The sequence below is a fragment of the Urocitellus parryii genome, chromosome 14 (genome assembly GCF_045843805.1).
Source record: "Urocitellus parryii isolate mUroPar1 chromosome 14, mUroPar1.hap1, whole genome shotgun sequence".
NCBI lineage: Eukaryota > Metazoa > Chordata > Mammalia > Rodentia > Sciuridae > Urocitellus > Urocitellus parryii.
Window position 1 is genome coordinate 47834206 of NC_135544.1, and position 17124 is coordinate 47851329.

Consider the following 17124-nt stretch of genomic DNA (forward strand, 5'->3'; position numbering starts at 1 on the left):
GACAACTCACCAAGCCCTGACTGGGAGGCCGGATGAAAGCGCACACAGGAGGCAGGGTGTGGACAGAGTCATCGCTGGCGTGGGAAGCACTGCGAGCCAGTCACAGGTGCCGGAAAGGCCCCTGAGCGCTAGCTCCGTGTGAGCCACATGACTGTCAGGCCATCAGGCCTCTAGACCCTACGGGGGATAATGGCACAAGTTTCCCTGGTGCTTCCTCAACCCATGCTGCTTTTAACTAGCCAATAACCTGCAGGAGCCCCTCCTTGCCATTGGGCCAGGCCCCTGATATTAATCAAACACTCTTGAAGAAAGAGGGCTGAGCTGGGAACAGAAGGAGAATAATCAGAGCAGCTCAACTTCCTTTGTTTCCCAGAGCAGAGAGAGAAATACATCCTCAAACCTTCTGGCCTGGAAGTGGGACCCCTCCTCAAACTTAGCTCCACTCGTGGGCCTCTGAGACACAGCTGCAACAGGATGGGGAGGAGGTGGCTCCTGCCCTTCAGTGGGGCCCGTGACCTTCATCTAGACACGCTGCTCATCAGGTGGGGGACTGCCTCTCTAGACCAGAGCGCTCCCTGCTCGACAGGGTATTAACAGGCATGCCAAAGCAGTGACACATTTCAGCTCAAAACACTGATGTGCCCAAGGAAGTGTGATAGAGTGGGTTTGGGGATGGGCACATCACAGCCATGAGGCTACACTCCCAGTGCAGACCGTCATGGTTCAGAGGCAGGCACTGTACCATGGTCTTCTGTTCCCCCAACCACAGGGACCAGTCAGGAGTAGATAGAGGCTCACCATAGACCAGTTGCCAAGGAGTGGGCTTGGCTGGGCCTCTTGTCCTTGCTCCGTGTTCCCTCCCCCCAACAGGCTTTTTCACCCACTCCCGTGACAATCGCACTCATCTCCAAGGCCCACATCAGGAGTCACCACCTCTCTCAGACCTCACTGCAACTGAAGTGCCCTCTCCCCGCCCCCAGGCCTTTTGCCCACCTCCCCACCCCCCCTCGTGTCTTGCTGCCTTCTGTGCCTTTGCTTGTAGGAGAACGTCTGGGATGCTCTCGACTCCAAACCCTTCCAGGGCACCAACAGCCTCACTTCCTTTTTTCCCCATCTTCAGAGATGACCCAGCACCATGTAGTTAATGGCACACACAGGGACACGGGGGATGATCCATAAACACTGGGCGAACAGATGATGAGCACCAGGAAAATACCAAGGCACATTTCAGATCTGTCTGGAAGGAGGTGCCTACCTCTTCCCAGGAAAGTGCACACGACTCAGGGGGCCACCAGAGTCCCCTACGTTTTGTACAAGCCCACAATTCACATCAGAAAGATGCTGTGGTCAATGGCTTCTGCAGGACAGGCCCAAACGCTAGCTCTAAGAAGATGGAAAATATGGAAACAACAGAAAAACAGAGCTGAGAAAGCTAAGATGCCATTTGGTTCCAAATATTTTAATTTACTCATAAAGAAATGTCATATTTAGTGACATACCTATTGCAGTTATGGCCTAATGAGAAATGAGCATCTATCATGGTGGACGCTACCTTTTATATTACGTAATTTTCTATTATGAATCTGAGTACACAGTTTTAAAAGACCTCATGACTTGCTCATAATTATTTCTTCTTTTCTTCTTGAATTACATTATTAACTGATGCAACTCTTGAATGTCCCACGCAATTCCTTTCTTTAATATAATAAAATCTAGTGTGTGGGGACTCCTTGGTTACAGTCATTTTTATGCATTTTAAAGCTACTGTTTCTACTGGAGATTTAATTTCCCTAATTGACTTGCATTTCCCAGAATTGCTGGGTTAAAAATGATAAAAGATCTTGCTATCTAATATGATTTACTCAAATACATACTTTTTCCCACAACTGCAAAAAAACTGTCTTAATGTGACACTTCTCAAAATAACCCTTAAAAAAAATAAAAGGCAAATTTTAAAAATGTGCATAGAAACAAGTATTCCGTCCAATGTATAATTTTTAATTTTAAACCTTATAGCTCTAAATATCAAAATGTTTTATGAACTCTACCTACTGAAGACACCTGAATATAGTGAAGAATTTAAAACCAAACATGTTATCCCCCAGTTTTTCACGGTAAGCACTTTTGCCAATTAGAATTCCCTAGATCCTGAGCTCGTGCATGCCAGTCTTAGCAAGCTTCTTTAGGGAACTCATGTTCGCCTTTCCACTGGCTCTAAAATTTCATAGGCAAATGGGCCACGGTCCATTAGGAAGAGCAAGTGAATGTGCCTGAACCTCACAGTGGCTGCAGCGCAGGCTGCAGCTAATTAGATTCGCCTTCTTTCAGGCCAAATGCTGCCTTTTCTTTTCCACCATATGCATATAATTTTTTGTTTATTTTGTTTGGAATGGGGAAAGCAAAACCAGCTTCGGCAGGTGCCAAACAAATTTGCTGATGCCCAGAAAAATAACAAGATTCAAAGGTCTGATAGGAGACCTCTGCCATGGAGTTTTCTTTGAAAAATGGTGGGTGAACGCAACACCAACCTTCGTGCTTCTGCTCCAGGGTGTGGGAGCAATTGTGAACAGGAGAGAGTGAAGCTTTCTTTCCAATCACTCGGGATTCACCCCCTTCCATGAGGGGCAGTCTCATTGAGGGTGTGGGACAACAATCTCACAGACCCCAGGCTGTAACCTCAGGCTGCAATCTCCAGGAGGACACAGTCTTTCATCTCTGCTTCTGGGGCCTTTGAGGGGACCTCAGCTCCTGCAGACACAGTTCCCGGATCTGCAGCCTCTCTTGTGCTCTGCAAGATGTGGATATACAATTCCTCTCTCCTTTCTTGGAGTCTGCCCTGATGACGCAGGCTTCCCTGCCCTGCACATCACCGTATGTATACCTGAGCCTGGGTCTTTCCTCCAGCTACCCAGCACAGCATCTGGCACCCAGTGGGCACCATGCTCTTTCCTTTCTGTCCTTGGTCAGCTGCTGTCCAGCAATGTATCCTATTCCATTTCGCAGAGTACAGGAGCACCTAGCTCTGCTGGGGCACGTAAGGAGTGCCAGGGAAGATCATTCTCTTGGACAGAGCCTGGGAGGGATACACATGGAGGAGTGAGAGAGGAAGGAGACACCATCTAGATGGCCAGATCAACTGAATGAACTCTGGCAATCAGCTGTGTGAACAGTGTCACAGTCAGATCCTTCTCACATCCAGCACATAAGGAATAAGAGTCACTGTCTGATCAGAAACCATGTATCTCTGTATGTGTGCACACGTGTGTATGTGTGTATGCATGTGAACATTTTATGTATATATTTTATTGAGATGAAATTCAAATGATATAATGAACCATTTTCAAGTGTGCAAACTCAGAGACATTCATTACATGTTGTACAACCTTCCAAATGTTCCAACACGTTATCACCCCAAAAGGAAAGCCCATACCCGTTAAGCAGTCATTTTCCCTTACCCTGCGTCTCCAGTCCCTGACAGCTACTACTCTCCTTTCTATTCCTGTGATGATATTTCACATAAATGGAACCATACATTATTGACCTTTTGTGTCTGGCTTCTTTCATTGACTATAATGGTTTTGAGGTTGAGCCACACTGAAGCACGGATCAGCATTTCACTCCTTTTATGGCTGGATAATATTCCATTGTATGGATCTACCAATGTTTTATCTACTCATCAGATGATGGACACGTGTGTTGTTTCCACCTTTTGCATACTGTGATTAATGCTGCTGTGAATATTCATGTGCAGTTATTTGTTTGAATATCTTTTTTTTCAATTAATTTGGGCATGTATCTGGGAATGGAACTGCAGGGTCAGATGATAATTCTGTCTAACCATTTAAAGTACTGACAAATAATTTCCCAAAGTACATTTATATTCCTACCAGCAGTGGACAAGAATTCTAATTCTTCTACCTCTTTAGCGACTCTGGTGATTATCTGGATTTTGGATTTTAGACATCCTAGAGAGTATGATTCACATTGTGATTTGGCTTGCATTCCTCTAATGACAAATGATAGTCACCAGCTTCTCACATGCTTCCTGGCCATTTGGATAAATGTCCACTCAAATCTTTTGTGCATTTTAAAAATTGGGTCATTTGACTTTTAACTGTTGAATTATAATTGTTCTGTCTTATATTCTGAATATTAGACCCTTAGCAGATTATGATTTGCAAACATTTTCAAATAACACTATTGATACTGTTTTTTCACTTGCAGAGTTGCACAAAAGTTTTTAATTTTGATAAAGTTCAATTTATCTTCTTGTTCTTTTACTTGTTTCGGTTCTGTAGATGTCATATCTATGAGAAAAGTGCCTAAAGTGATGAATGTTTATATCTGTGTTTTCTTCTAAGAGTTTTACAGATAAAGCTTCTTACATTTAGAAATACAATTATTATCCTAATTTAACTTTCAAGTTGTTTTATTGCTACTGTATAGAAATACAATCAACTTTTTAATGCCGATCCTGTACATACAACATTGTTGATATTATTAGCTCTAACACATTTTTATGGATTTCTTATAATTTTCTGTATTAGAAAGAGATCATGTACTGTGTGAATAGAGAGAATTTTACTTCTCCCTTTTTGGTCTAAATGTCTTTCTTTTTCTTCCCCAATTGTTCTGGCTAAACCTTCCAGTAAAACGTTGAACATTAACGAAAGCAGATATCTTTCCTGGTTTCTGATCTCATGCAGAAAGCTTTCAGTTTTTCATTGATGAAACTTTTATAGACAAGTGTTCTTGTCCATCCCTTTAACAGGTGGGAGAAATTCTCTTCTACTCCTAGTTTACTGAATGTTTTTATCATGAGAGAGTGTTAGACTTCCGTCAAGTGGTTTTGCCATGTGCACTGAGATAGCCACATAGTTTTTGTCCTTTAGTTTATTTTTATGGTAATCCATCCATTGACATGGGTTTTTTTGTTTTTTTTTTTTACATAGTAAGCTAATCTCATGTTACTGGGATAAACTCACTTGGTCATTGCATATAATCCTCTTCGTACATTGCTAAATTCAGTTTTAATTAGAATTTTTGCATTTTTATTCACAAAGGATATTGGTTTGTAGTTTTCATTTCTTGAGAAATCTTTGACTGGTTAGGGTTTCAGGATAATTCATGCCTCATGGAATATGTTGGGAAGTGTTCTATATTTTTTTAAAGAGCTTGTGGAGAATTGATGTTAGTTCTTTGTGGAGAATTGATGTTAGTTCTTTAAACAGTTGGTAGAAATCAGCAGTAAAATAATTTGGACCTTTCTTTTTTTTGTAGAAATTTTTAAATTAAATCAATTCATTTACTTGTTACAGGTATAGTCAGGTTCTCTCTCTCTCTCTCTCTCTCTCTCTCTCTCTCTCTCTCTTTTCCTTGAAAATATGCTTAATTTCACTTAATAGTACACAAGATCCCATTTCCTTCTTCTGGGCTGCTATTGTATTCAAAATTTCATCTTAATTCATTATGTGTCCTTCAATATAAATTATATCATTTTTTTACTTTATGAAATAAATGATTTAAATCTTTTCAATCAGCAGAAAAAGAGACACAAAGAAAAAAGACGTTCTATCGCCTTCTATGTTTACGCCGTGGTGACTGACAGTGGCGTTCTTTAGTAATTCATGTGGATTTGAATTGCTGCCCGTGTCCCTTTATTTCAGCCCCAACGACTCTTCCTGGTATTTCTTACAGGGCAGGTTCATGAGTGATAGTGTCTAGTTTTTGTTTATGTAGGAATGTCTTAATTTCTCCTTTATGTTTTGAAGGGTGGTTCTTTCTAGTAATGAAAGAATTATCATATGACAGTTTTTTCCTTCAGGACTTTGGATATGCCACCCCACCTCTGGCTTCCATGTGTCTCCATATCTTCCCCGAAATTAACCACTAGTGTGTCTTATCAAGGATCCCTGGTGTGGCCAGTTGCTTCTCGCTTGCCTTCAAGATGCTTTTCCTTTCTAACCTTTCAATAGTTTGATGATGATATGTCCAGTGTGGATTTCTTTGAGTTTATTCGATTTGGAGTTTGTCATGGTTCTCGGATGTATAAAGTCATGCTTTTCATCAATTTTGAAAAAAACACTGGCCATTATTCCTTCAAATATTTGTATGATTTTTTTTCCCTCTGATTTCCGTGCTTATGGTATCCCATAAGTCTCTGAGATCTGTTCATTTTCTTCATTCTTTTTTCTTTCTGTTTTTCTAGACTGGGCCATCTCAGTTGACCTATCTTAATGTTATTGATTTTTTTTTCTTCTGTTTCTTCAAAACTGCAGTTGAGCACCACCCTGCTTAGTGAATTTTTCATTTTATTTATGGCACTTTTCAACTCTCTGCAGAATTTATATATATATATATAATTTATACCTCTTTATTGATATCCCCTATTTGGTGAGAAAAGGTACTCTTTTCTTTAGTTCTTTAAGTGTGATTTCTGTTACTTCTTGGAACACATTTTGTGCATCTGATTGAAAGTATGAAAGTAAGTACAACCCCCCAGCTTTCTCAGGGACAATTCCTAATGACTGATTTTTTCCCCCTGTGCACATGCCATAGTTTCTTGTATCTCTATATGCTTCATAATTTGTGTTAAAACTGGACAGTTTAAGTAATGTAGGGGCAACCCTGGCAATCAGAATCTCCCCCTTTCCCCAGGTTTGCTGTTGTTTTTTTGGTTAGTGAGTTTCCTAAACTAATTCTATGATTGGACAAAATGTTCCTTCAATGCTAAGAGCTAACAATTCTCCCAATCTTTGCTGATAAACTTGGTTTACATCTTCAGATTCAGCTCTGTCTTCACAAAGCCCCAAGTTCAGCCCCAAGTGAAAGCCTGGGACCTTCTTAGGTCTTTCTGAAGCATAATCCAAGATTCAGAAATGGGGTTGGCACTTTTCAAACTCTGGTGGCATCTCATTCCTCAGCTTTACATTTTTGGTTAATCTGTAGTCCACCACCTTGGGCAGCCACAAAATTAAACACTTACAGTAATAGTTTTTAGCAAATACCCCTCTCACTGTCCAAGTGAGAAAAAGAATTTTGTGCTGGAAGATTTCTGAGTGAGTCCAATAAAGACCACCTTGTGAGTGGGGCCTTCCAGGGAGCCCCAGATAGTTCAGATGATGCCGGTTTTCTAGCTGATACTTTAAGGACTCTCCAGCCCCATCTGGACCCCTGCTTCCTGTGCTTGTGGTCTGTTGGATTTCAAGGTCACTGCAGAACTGGAGGAAGGGGATGGGAATGGGGCAATGGAAAGGTCCACGCAGATCCCTTTCACCCTGAAATTCAGCCATCTTTCTTGGATAAGCACTCTCCAGATTGCTGCAAGCTTCAGTTAATTTGCAGAATTCTGAAAAAGTAGATTTTGACTATGTTTATAAAAACCCATTCTACATTGCTGTTTATGGAGGAGCATGTTTGTGGAGAGCTTCACTTCTCCATTCTCTGCCGATTCACCCTTCTTCTTTTAACTGCTGTTTTATAATTCATTGCATAAACTTAATATGCTTGCCTTTTTTTGGTACTTTATTTTTCCCATATTTTTATTTGGAAAAATTCTAAGCCTTCAGAAAAGTTGTAAGAAATTATTATTAATACCCACTTCCCCTTCCCCTAGAGATTGACCAAGGGTTCACATTTCACATTTGCTTGCTTTCCTTCTGAACTCTTTGAGAGTTAGTTACAGATGCCATGATGACTTCACCTTCAAAGACACATACCTTCCACGACCCAGGATGCTCTCCTTTATAACATTCTAAAAATATAATAACCACACTTGGAAGAGTTAACATTGCCACAATTTTATGATATATATGCCTTGCTCAGGTCCTTCAAAGAACAACTGGGAATGCCGGCAGAGATCCATAGAGCTGCTACGCCAGGCAGAATCAGGTCTGGCACCTTCCGGCAGAGCCAGGAGAGCTGACCACAGGCCTGAGATGGTGCCTGAATCAATACTAACCCCTGCCTGTTTCTCAGAGCCCAGGACTCTGTCTGCTTAGGAGAGATGCACTGTGCAGCTTGCTTCATTTTAGTAGATGATTCTTACCTAAATATTCACTATTTAAGAAAAACTTTTAAAAAATGATACTGCTCAAATTTTAGTGATAAAAAATAAAAAACTTCTCTTCCAAATTTTCTTCCAGGATGTCTGATGAAATTTTCCTGGGGGTATTTGTCAAATAAATTGCTTCAAAGGGCCTTGCACACTATGTCAAGGTCCCCCCAAACCACAACAAACCAACAGGATATTATACTCACGGTGGCAGAGCAGTGTCTAATTTCTAGTACCTCAGTTGCTCATGTGATTCCTCTGGAAGATGCCTTTGCAACCTCATGGCTGGACAATGATGAACTTGCAATGTGTTAAAGGTCAACCCATGCTAATTTATCTACAAGTTATCATTTTTTAAGAATTTCCTGTTAGCTCCAACCAAATATCCACCTAGCCCAGTCTTTGTATCCCTCAGACCACAAAGCATCACACATGGAACCGATTCAAAGAGTTAACTCTTGGGTTTCATCTCAAGCCTAGTGGCTCAGAATTTCTGGAGTGGGATCCTAGGAATCCGCATTTTAAAAAGTACCACCCATTATGCTAAAGTATATGAGAACCAATGAGCTCAGTTTTCATCTGAGATAATCTGAAGATGATAAAAATTCATAGATTAAGAATTGCATACTGAGAACTGATATGTATTGTTTTCTATAGAAGAGGCTTATGCACATTTTAGCCACAGTCCTCACATAGGAATATGTCATATATTGTAATGCAGTTCATGCATGCATGTGACCACACACACACACACACACACACACACAGGACTGTTCACTGAAATCAAAATTCCACGAAACAATATGTGTCCTTATGACCTGTGATTCATTCTGATGTTTTCTATCGTATTCTATTTCACTTTTTAAAAACATTGGACATATCCCACGAAATCAATTTCACAATCCTCTAATGAATTACAAACCAGAGTTTGCAAAACACTCATCTATTGCAATCAACTGAAATGTAGAACTCATTTGAGGAAGTGTAAGCCTAGGAAGAGAGAGAGTCTAAAACACTGCAAACTAGTCATTAAACAAGGTTTTATTTTTAGATATTCTTAAAATGTATGCATTTAGCTGGATTTAGAACAGTTTAATCACAATACCAATCTCCAAATAAAATAAATTTCATTTACTCTGATTACAAATCTTATTACCTTCAACTAATAATTATGGGTTTTAGGAGGGGGCACCTAGGAGTGAAAATTTGATGCTATGTAAAGACTGAGAGTCCTGGCCTTTACTGATGAGGTTCAACTCCAGGCTTTCCCACGTGCCAGGGGTGACAGCTGAGTAATAACCTCTGCAAGCCCCAGTCTCCTCACCCACAAAACAGGGCTAATAACAGCATCCATCTTAAAAGGTTGCTGTGAATATTAAATAATTCATGCAACTAATAATGATGCTATTATTATTCAAAAAGAAATTACCATCGAACAAAAATTTTTAGCACCTTAAGAGAAATATAAATGTTCTTAAAGCCTCCCATATTAAGTTTACATAAAGATTTCAATTTGTCCAAATTTGCTAATTAACTGACATTCTTCTGCCCTTGAACAAAACATTTTCTATGTGTGGCAATGCACTCAATGTTGGCGTTACCAAGAAGCATGACATGCTATCATTTATTGAGCAGCTTATTATCTAGTTGCAAAGTTAGGGGAATAAAAAGAAATGCATTTAGCATCCTATGCCAGGTGCCAAACAGAAGAGGTGCTGAAAGTGAGGATGGTCAGGGAGGAGAGAACTGGGACTTAGGGAAAGTTCTGTGATGGGGCTTTGGTGGGGATGGCAGGGCAAGGAGGTGTGAGTACATGGAAAAGAGGGTGGAGGGAATCTCAAGAGGAAATTAATGGGAGTGAGGATAAAGGGGTGCTCCAGACCCCCAGTTTGGCTGGAGAGTGCTAAGTGGTAAAGATGAGGTTAAATGCCAGAGCCAGTTTGCAAGATTCATCTGGAAGGTGGAGTTTGGTGCAACTGCCCAGAGCTCTGGGGATTCCCATGAAAATCATCTGATCAATCCAACATCATGGGAATATACCCCAAATCATCTACACTAGACTTCAACTATCCACAGAAATAGGATATGAACACAGAAAAATAAGGCTCAAATTAACTTTGCAAAAGTTTGTGTAGCATTCATTACTTTAAAGTACCAATCAACTCTGTCTTTCATACAAAGTTCTTTGTATGGCGTAAACTGATCTCTGGATGTTTTCTAAAGTTTTGGACAAACCATCCCTACCATTCAAATGAATTCACTTCTCTTGCTCTGATTCTGTGCATTCTTTGTTCACCAAGCAACCTTCTGGTTGAGAATTCTGTTTGCTGGGTAACTTGGCAAGGAGAAAAATCCCTTGATAAAAGTATTTAAGCATTCTAGTCATTGGAAAGGGCATTTCCCATAACGTGTTGAAACGAGCCTTCTACATATTCAACAGACTAAGTGTAACCATCAGAAAATGTCTGAACACTCTTTGATGTGCTGAAAAGGTGCCAGACCTCATAGGACAGAGCTTGTCGTTGCTGGCTGCACTGCAGAGTCACCTTGAGAGCTACTTATAATACACTGGAATGGGGCAGCTGGCTGCAGTGAAGGGCATGGCCCCAGGTACAGCACGTCCTTCCCCTGGAGTGGTTCCCAGTCCAGGATGCACATTTGAATCATCTGGGAAACTTAAAAGAACCGATGTCTAGGAATGGATTTTGGCAGAGATGTTGAAACCTAGCTACTGGGCAGAGGACAAGAATTCTATTATTTATGCTCTTCATTCCTAAGCAGAGATGAGAAGGATATTGTAACACGTTGGAGTATAGAGATTTCTATTTTACTTTCATATAGGATATTCAATTATTTTCTTCTATTTGATCGTCTTGAAACATGGACCTTAACTTTAGGCTGTTAACTACTTTTATAATCTTAAAAACCCCTGTTGCTTTAGGGGTCAGCAAATTTTTCCTGTAAAGGACCATATAGTAAATGGTTTATGTTTTTTAATAGTTTTGGTTATAACTACTCAATTCTGCCTGCAGTTGTACTGCAAAGCAGCCATAAATAATATGTAAACAAACCGAATGTGCCTGTATACTTTTAAAACTTCACAAAAACAGGTGGCCAAATTTGACCTTTGAGCTATAGTTGGTGTCCTTTGCTTTAGAATGATTGAAGAACTCTAATTAGCATTCTGATATTGTGTCCTTTAATACAAAACTACTAACAAGCATGAAAATCAACACTAAATGCTCTCAATCCTGCAATCTTATCCTTCCATATCCAGTATCATGTGACCATTTACCAGTAATAACAGAGGGTCCTGATTATATCTAAGCAAGGTGGACCTATTCAGACTATTTCTGACACTGAGTACTGCTGACCACCCTCAAAGCTTCATGTATTTGTAGAAACGACCTGCACAATCACTCAACTAAGCCCTACAAACCTCGGTGACCAATCAAAGGGGACCATGGTAGTGCCATTGGTACATGATGCCATTTATTTGGTTAGTGAAAAAATCCATTTATATGGTTTAGATATGAGGTGTCCCCAAAAGCTCATGAGTGAGACAAAATAAGAAAGTTTGGAGGTGGAATGAGTGGGTTATGAGTTTTAACCCAATCAATGCATGAATGTCCTCAAAGGATTCACTGGGAGGTAACTGTGGGCAGGTGGGGTGTGGCTGGAGGAGGTGGGTCCCTTGGGGTCATGCCTTTGGGGTATATATTTTGTTTCCTAGTGAGAGGAGAAGTCTCTCTCTGCTTCCTGGTGCCATGTCCTGAGCTGCTTTCCCCTGCCACACTCTTCTGCCGTGATGTTCTGCCACACCCTAAGCCCACAGCCATGGAGCCAGTCATCTATGGACTGAGATCTCTGAGACTGTGAGCCCCCAAATAAACTTCCTTGTCAGGTCTTTTGGTCACAGTGGCAGGAAAGCTGACTAAAACATGCTGCTCTGGAATACAGGTATTCCCCCTGCAACTGATCAGCGAAATGTAAATACACAACCTAGCTCTTAAGGTTTTGGTTAAACCATTTCTGTTCGACTGAGTAGATTTCATAAAGAACCCTGCCATCCCTCTGGCTTCCCCTTGCCATCTCTGAATGCGTAAGAAACGCAAGGCAAAGGGTGAGACCGCTTGCTACACAGGCAAGCTCTGAGCACAGATATCACCGTGGCCTTCTAAGCCAGGGCAGGGACAGAGCTTGGTGCACAGCTGAGCTCCCTAAATCCTGCTCTGCACAGTGCAAGTTCTAAATCTGTGGGGCAGTGTGTCCACCTCCAGACATGCTGCAGCTCACAGAAGCCTATGCTGCCCACTCTGCTGCTCAGTACAGTTCATCTTCTCTGCCAAAGTCCTCACCCCTGCCTGATAAAGACCAGTGTCAGATGGGGTGGCCTCCTGGGGAAGGAGGGCTCTGGGTTTCCCTATACCTGGCCAGCGACCAGTCTCCCAGTTTGCCCAGTGTTAAGGAAAATAAAACTAAGCAGAAGTTTCAGCATGGGGTGTGTATTTGTGAGCTAGGTTACCATGACTCCTGGTCCCAGCTCCAGACGGTACTCACTTGGAAGTGTTTTCGAGTATCCCTTTGACTTCATTCATTTCTTCTTTCCCAAAGTAAACAACAGTGAGGTGAATTCTCCCATCCTGCTGGATACACATCTCCCTGGAAGACAAAAGGATGTCTGTTTCCTGTTTTCACATCAACAGGCAAGGCACAAATACTACTTCTTCTTTTTTTTTTTTTGGTAAAGAACAAAAGGGTTTTGAAGGCGACTAAGTAAACTTCCAGAAGAGAAGGAATGGGAAACCAAGTCAGTTCTAGTTGGCCAACCCATTTCTGGAATTTGCATTTATCTTACTAGGAAAACAAGGAAATTTAAATATGCAGATCTGACAAATCAAAACTCAGATGCAAAGCATGATAGGTCCAAATTGCCAAATGCTTAATCCCACTGGGGCCACACTGTGTCACATGGGGTTCTTAACCCTATAAGAAGTCTCCAGAGTACAAAAGATACGGATTCTGCGTTGCAGACAAAAAGATAACCTCTAAGAAGACAAGACTAGAATGTTTGTAAACATTCTAGCTTCTTTCCTTGTGTGTCTCCACCCAAAAGCTCTTCGGCTGAGGGTTTACTCCATACATACATGTGTGGGTGTAAATGTGTGTACATTTGTATGTATGTGCATATATGTGAATATGTGTGTAAAGATGTTTCTATATGTACATATGAACAATTTTTCAGGTATTTTCTAGAAGCAAATTCCATAAAGATTCTACTGGCGAGACAGTATTTTGTGATATTCTGATATTTTGCATTGTCCTTACATTTTGTTCTTTTTGTCTTCTGTGTTGATCACTTTCCTTAACCCCGTCCCCCGTGAATAATCTACATCATAGATTTTTCAGAAATCTCTGAGCTATACTTACAGAGGCCAGATTAGTCAATGGTTTTTATATTGCCTTCAAGAAGGAGTGAGCACCTTCCCGGGGTTGCTGGTAGAAATCCAAAGCAATAGAAAGTGTGGTTCTTGCCCTCAGAAAGAGGAAATGAGGAAAGTAAAAGCTCAAATGAAATAATCAGGCACCTCTGGGCACTGGGAAAAAGAATATGGGATTCAGGAGCATGGCAAGTCATAGGGGCTGGAACGGCTGGGCCCTGAAGGCCACTGAAGTTCACCAAGGCAGCGAGAAGGACGGTCAGGGAAGAACTGTCAGGGAAGATCATGCTACACTGGGCAAGAGGCATGCAGGCCCACCCTGGTGCTGCCCAACCCCCAGATGACCACTGGAAGGACGTCTGAGAATTCTGTTTCTTTCCTGTGAAGAAAGGGAGGCGCTGTCTTGGGATTTCAGAGTGATGGCGGAGCTCTCAAAAGCAGGTGAGGAACTAGGAATAGAGGCCTGGGTGCGACTGCGTGCTTCAAAAGTGAGAGCTCCCTTGTAGCCAGGGTCTCTGCTGACTGAATCTTCTCAACCAACAAAAAGTCTCTGTACAGAAAAGATCCCTTTGGCAAATGTGCCAGATAATGCTTGAAGTTCCTTTGCCAGGGTGGAAGAAAGGCGTGCACACAGGGCCAAGCACAGGAAAAACCGTGCTTCAGAATTATGTGTGCAGTTGGAAAATGCCCACGTTATGCATCCACACAGGGCACTATGGTGCATGCCCTAATCCCAGCCACTGAGGTGGCTGGGGCAGGAGGACCTCAAGGTCAAGGGCAGCCTGGGCAACTTCGTCTGTCTCAAAAAAAAAAAAAGACTAAGGATGTAGCTCAGTGGTACAGCGTCCTGGGTTCAATCCCCAGAACCCAAAACAAAAACAAACAAAAAAATCATTCTCAGTTTTCCAGTAACGTCTTTGCTGTGTTCCTCTCTGGCATTTTAAAATCCATTCAAGGCACTTCCTGTTTTTAAGGAAAGTGACCTTGACACTTCCTGACCAAGTGAGGCTTTCAGAAAAGGCCAAGCAGAATTTGCTGAGCAGACTCCCTCCAGGCCCATCAGCATTCACCTGTTCTTTCCTCCACACACTCAACAACCGCTTGTGGACAACACACCCCGCGCCAAACACTCCATCAGGAAATCCTAAAAAATGAGCAAGACGTGTGTGTCCTTCTCAAGTTCTCCACCTACTACGCAGAATGAAGCTTTCCTCTGGAGAGCAGCGGCCGCCCAGGGAACACAGGCCGGCCCTGAGCAGACACCGGGCTCCCTGTCTGATGCTGTTTTTCAAAACCATTCTCACTGGACTCCATCCCCTAGAAAGATGTGTGTGAGAAAGACAGCGGGAGCGGTGATGGTATATGTGGGTGTGTCTTTGTTTTGGAGGGAAAGGTTCAAAAGTGAAGTAGGACAGATGAGAGGAAGGAAAGAGCCATCCACAGCCTAGACAGACTCCTGGCTTTGTGCTGTGCATTATTTTCACCTGGGCACAGGCTGCCTGGATCCCCCTAGGTGACTTCCATGACTCTGTGAGCATGTCTTCCGAGATGCCAGAGCAGAGCTGCATGCAAAGCCTTCAGGACCGTCTCAGGAGCTTCGGCCTCCAGGGCCCCTGTGCGGGAGGGCTCCATACTAACTTCTGCTTCTGCTCACTCCACAGCTCCACTGGTTATCCTGTATCTTAACCTGGAAGCTGCACATCTTGTTTCTGTTTCATAAAGACCTTATCTTTTTTTTTTTTTTCTGGAAAATAGCAGTTCTTCTCCCCCAGGATATTTTAGCACAAATTGTTCAGACTAATTAAGATGAATACAGAACATGTATTGCAGTCACTTATATACCTATGCTTCTCATTCCCAAGAGGCTTAAAGCACCTCATGCCCCAGAGGAGGGGTGAGGGACCCTCGTTCAGTCCTTCATGTGGAGGTGAGAAACCAGTTCCAAGGACCTGTCCCATGCTATGGAGGCAGCTGGAGCATAAGGCAGTTTTCCCAAGGACCAGCCTGGTTCGCATCTGCCCAGGTCACCTTAGTAGTATGAGAGATGTGACAGCTCAGGTCTTGCTGTCCAGGACTCCACTGCTAAGCTGAGAGAGTTGTGTGGCCAGATGCAGGGCAGAGGAAGCCTCAATAAAATCCCAAATGCAAACTGGGAAGGATGGTTCCACCTGATTCCTGAGATGGAAATCAGTCAGGTGTGGCTGGGCAGATCTGGGGGACTGGACACCCACTGATCTCAGACCCATTTGGAGAAGGGGGTGTGCTCTTAGGGGACAACTCATCCTAACAGGTTTCTCTAACTCAGCACCATGGACAGTCTGGTAATTCCCTACTGTGGTTGGGGCTTTCCTGTGCATTACAGGATGTTCCCCCATGTCCCTGGCCCTTGCCAACAGCCTGCCAGTAGCATCACCCCAACCCAGTTGGGACAACTAAAAATCTCCAGACCTTGCCAGCAGTCCCAGGTTGGGAAGCTGCAAAATGGCCTCCGTTCTGAACCACTATCTTAAGGAGGAATCAGGCTCAGTAACAACATCTCATTAGTCAAAGGGGTAGAGATTGTGGGAATGATGCCCATCCCAGAGCCTGTCCTGTACCCCAGCTCCTTCTTGGGAACTCTCATGCGAGTCCTAGGAAGAGATGGAGCTATTAAAATCTGAGTTTATTTCTTTTCAGAACTGAGGGGTGTTGGGAGCCAAAGCCAGGGGAATAAATGCTGGCACAGTGGAGGTGCCGGAGGTAGGTATGGTGGTGGTGGCAGCCTCTGTGGCCTTGGTGAGTGCCAACAACTTTGGTTACCATTGCAAGCAGGGAATGCAGTGTTTGCAGTGATCCCTGGGTAGCAGGGGAGGTGAACTTTTGTTTGGACCCTGTCAGGCATCCTGGGGACACCTAGGAAGACTGCAAAGAGCACAGAAGGTTGGGGATCTGCCATAGCAGGTAAGAGAGAGAAGGAAAACGGCTGGGGATGTCTATCCTATAGGAAAACATGGTGCTAGGGTTTGGATGTTGTTTCCAAGGGTTCATGTGTGACTAACTTGGGAGATGGCAGAACTTTTAAGTGATGGAGTAGGTGTAAGGTAATCAGGTCACTGGGACTCTGCCCTTGAAAGGAAATTGATTTTGTTTTGGGGGAACCCTGGTTAGTTCTTGCAAGAGGATTGTTATAAAAGAGCGACTCTGGCTTCTGATCTCACCACGAGCTCTTTCCCAGCCACTCCCACCACCATGCCATTTGCCACAAGAATCTCACCCGAAGTGGAGCCAGCGCCAGCACCTTGAACCTCTAAAACTGTGACCTACATAAATGTCTTTCTTTATACAATACTCAGTCTTAGGTATTTTCATAGCAATGGAAATTAGGCTAAAACACACAAATTCAATAATAAACATTCAGCGAGCTCCTGTGCATAATTCTCATTGGAATAAGATTTTAAAAGGATAATTCCGTATGGTCCCTGAAGGGGACAGCCACCCAGGTTTGCTGCTAGGAAATCCCTTGTTCCCGGCAAACTGGGACAACTGGTCACCTCACCTACCTCAGGAACATCTTAGCTTATCACAGGAATGGACAGCTGAAGAGTTATAGTTATTCTTGAAGGAGTGACTCAGTAACAGGTATCATGAGGC

At 42.7% G+C, this 17124-nt stretch overlaps 1 protein-coding gene across 1 annotated transcript in view; it reads right to left on the bottom strand.

The window, feature by feature from the left end:
* Positions 1-17124, bottom strand: part of Csgalnact1 (chondroitin sulfate N-acetylgalactosaminyltransferase 1) — a 307763-nt gene that overhangs the window by 18505 nt on the left and 272134 nt on the right. Inside the window, exon 6 of the mRNA XM_026395849.2 lies at positions 12614-12715. Coding sequence (XP_026251634.1) covers positions 12614-12715 — 102 coding nt within the window. The remainder of the gene's footprint in view (positions 1-12613; positions 12716-17124) is intronic.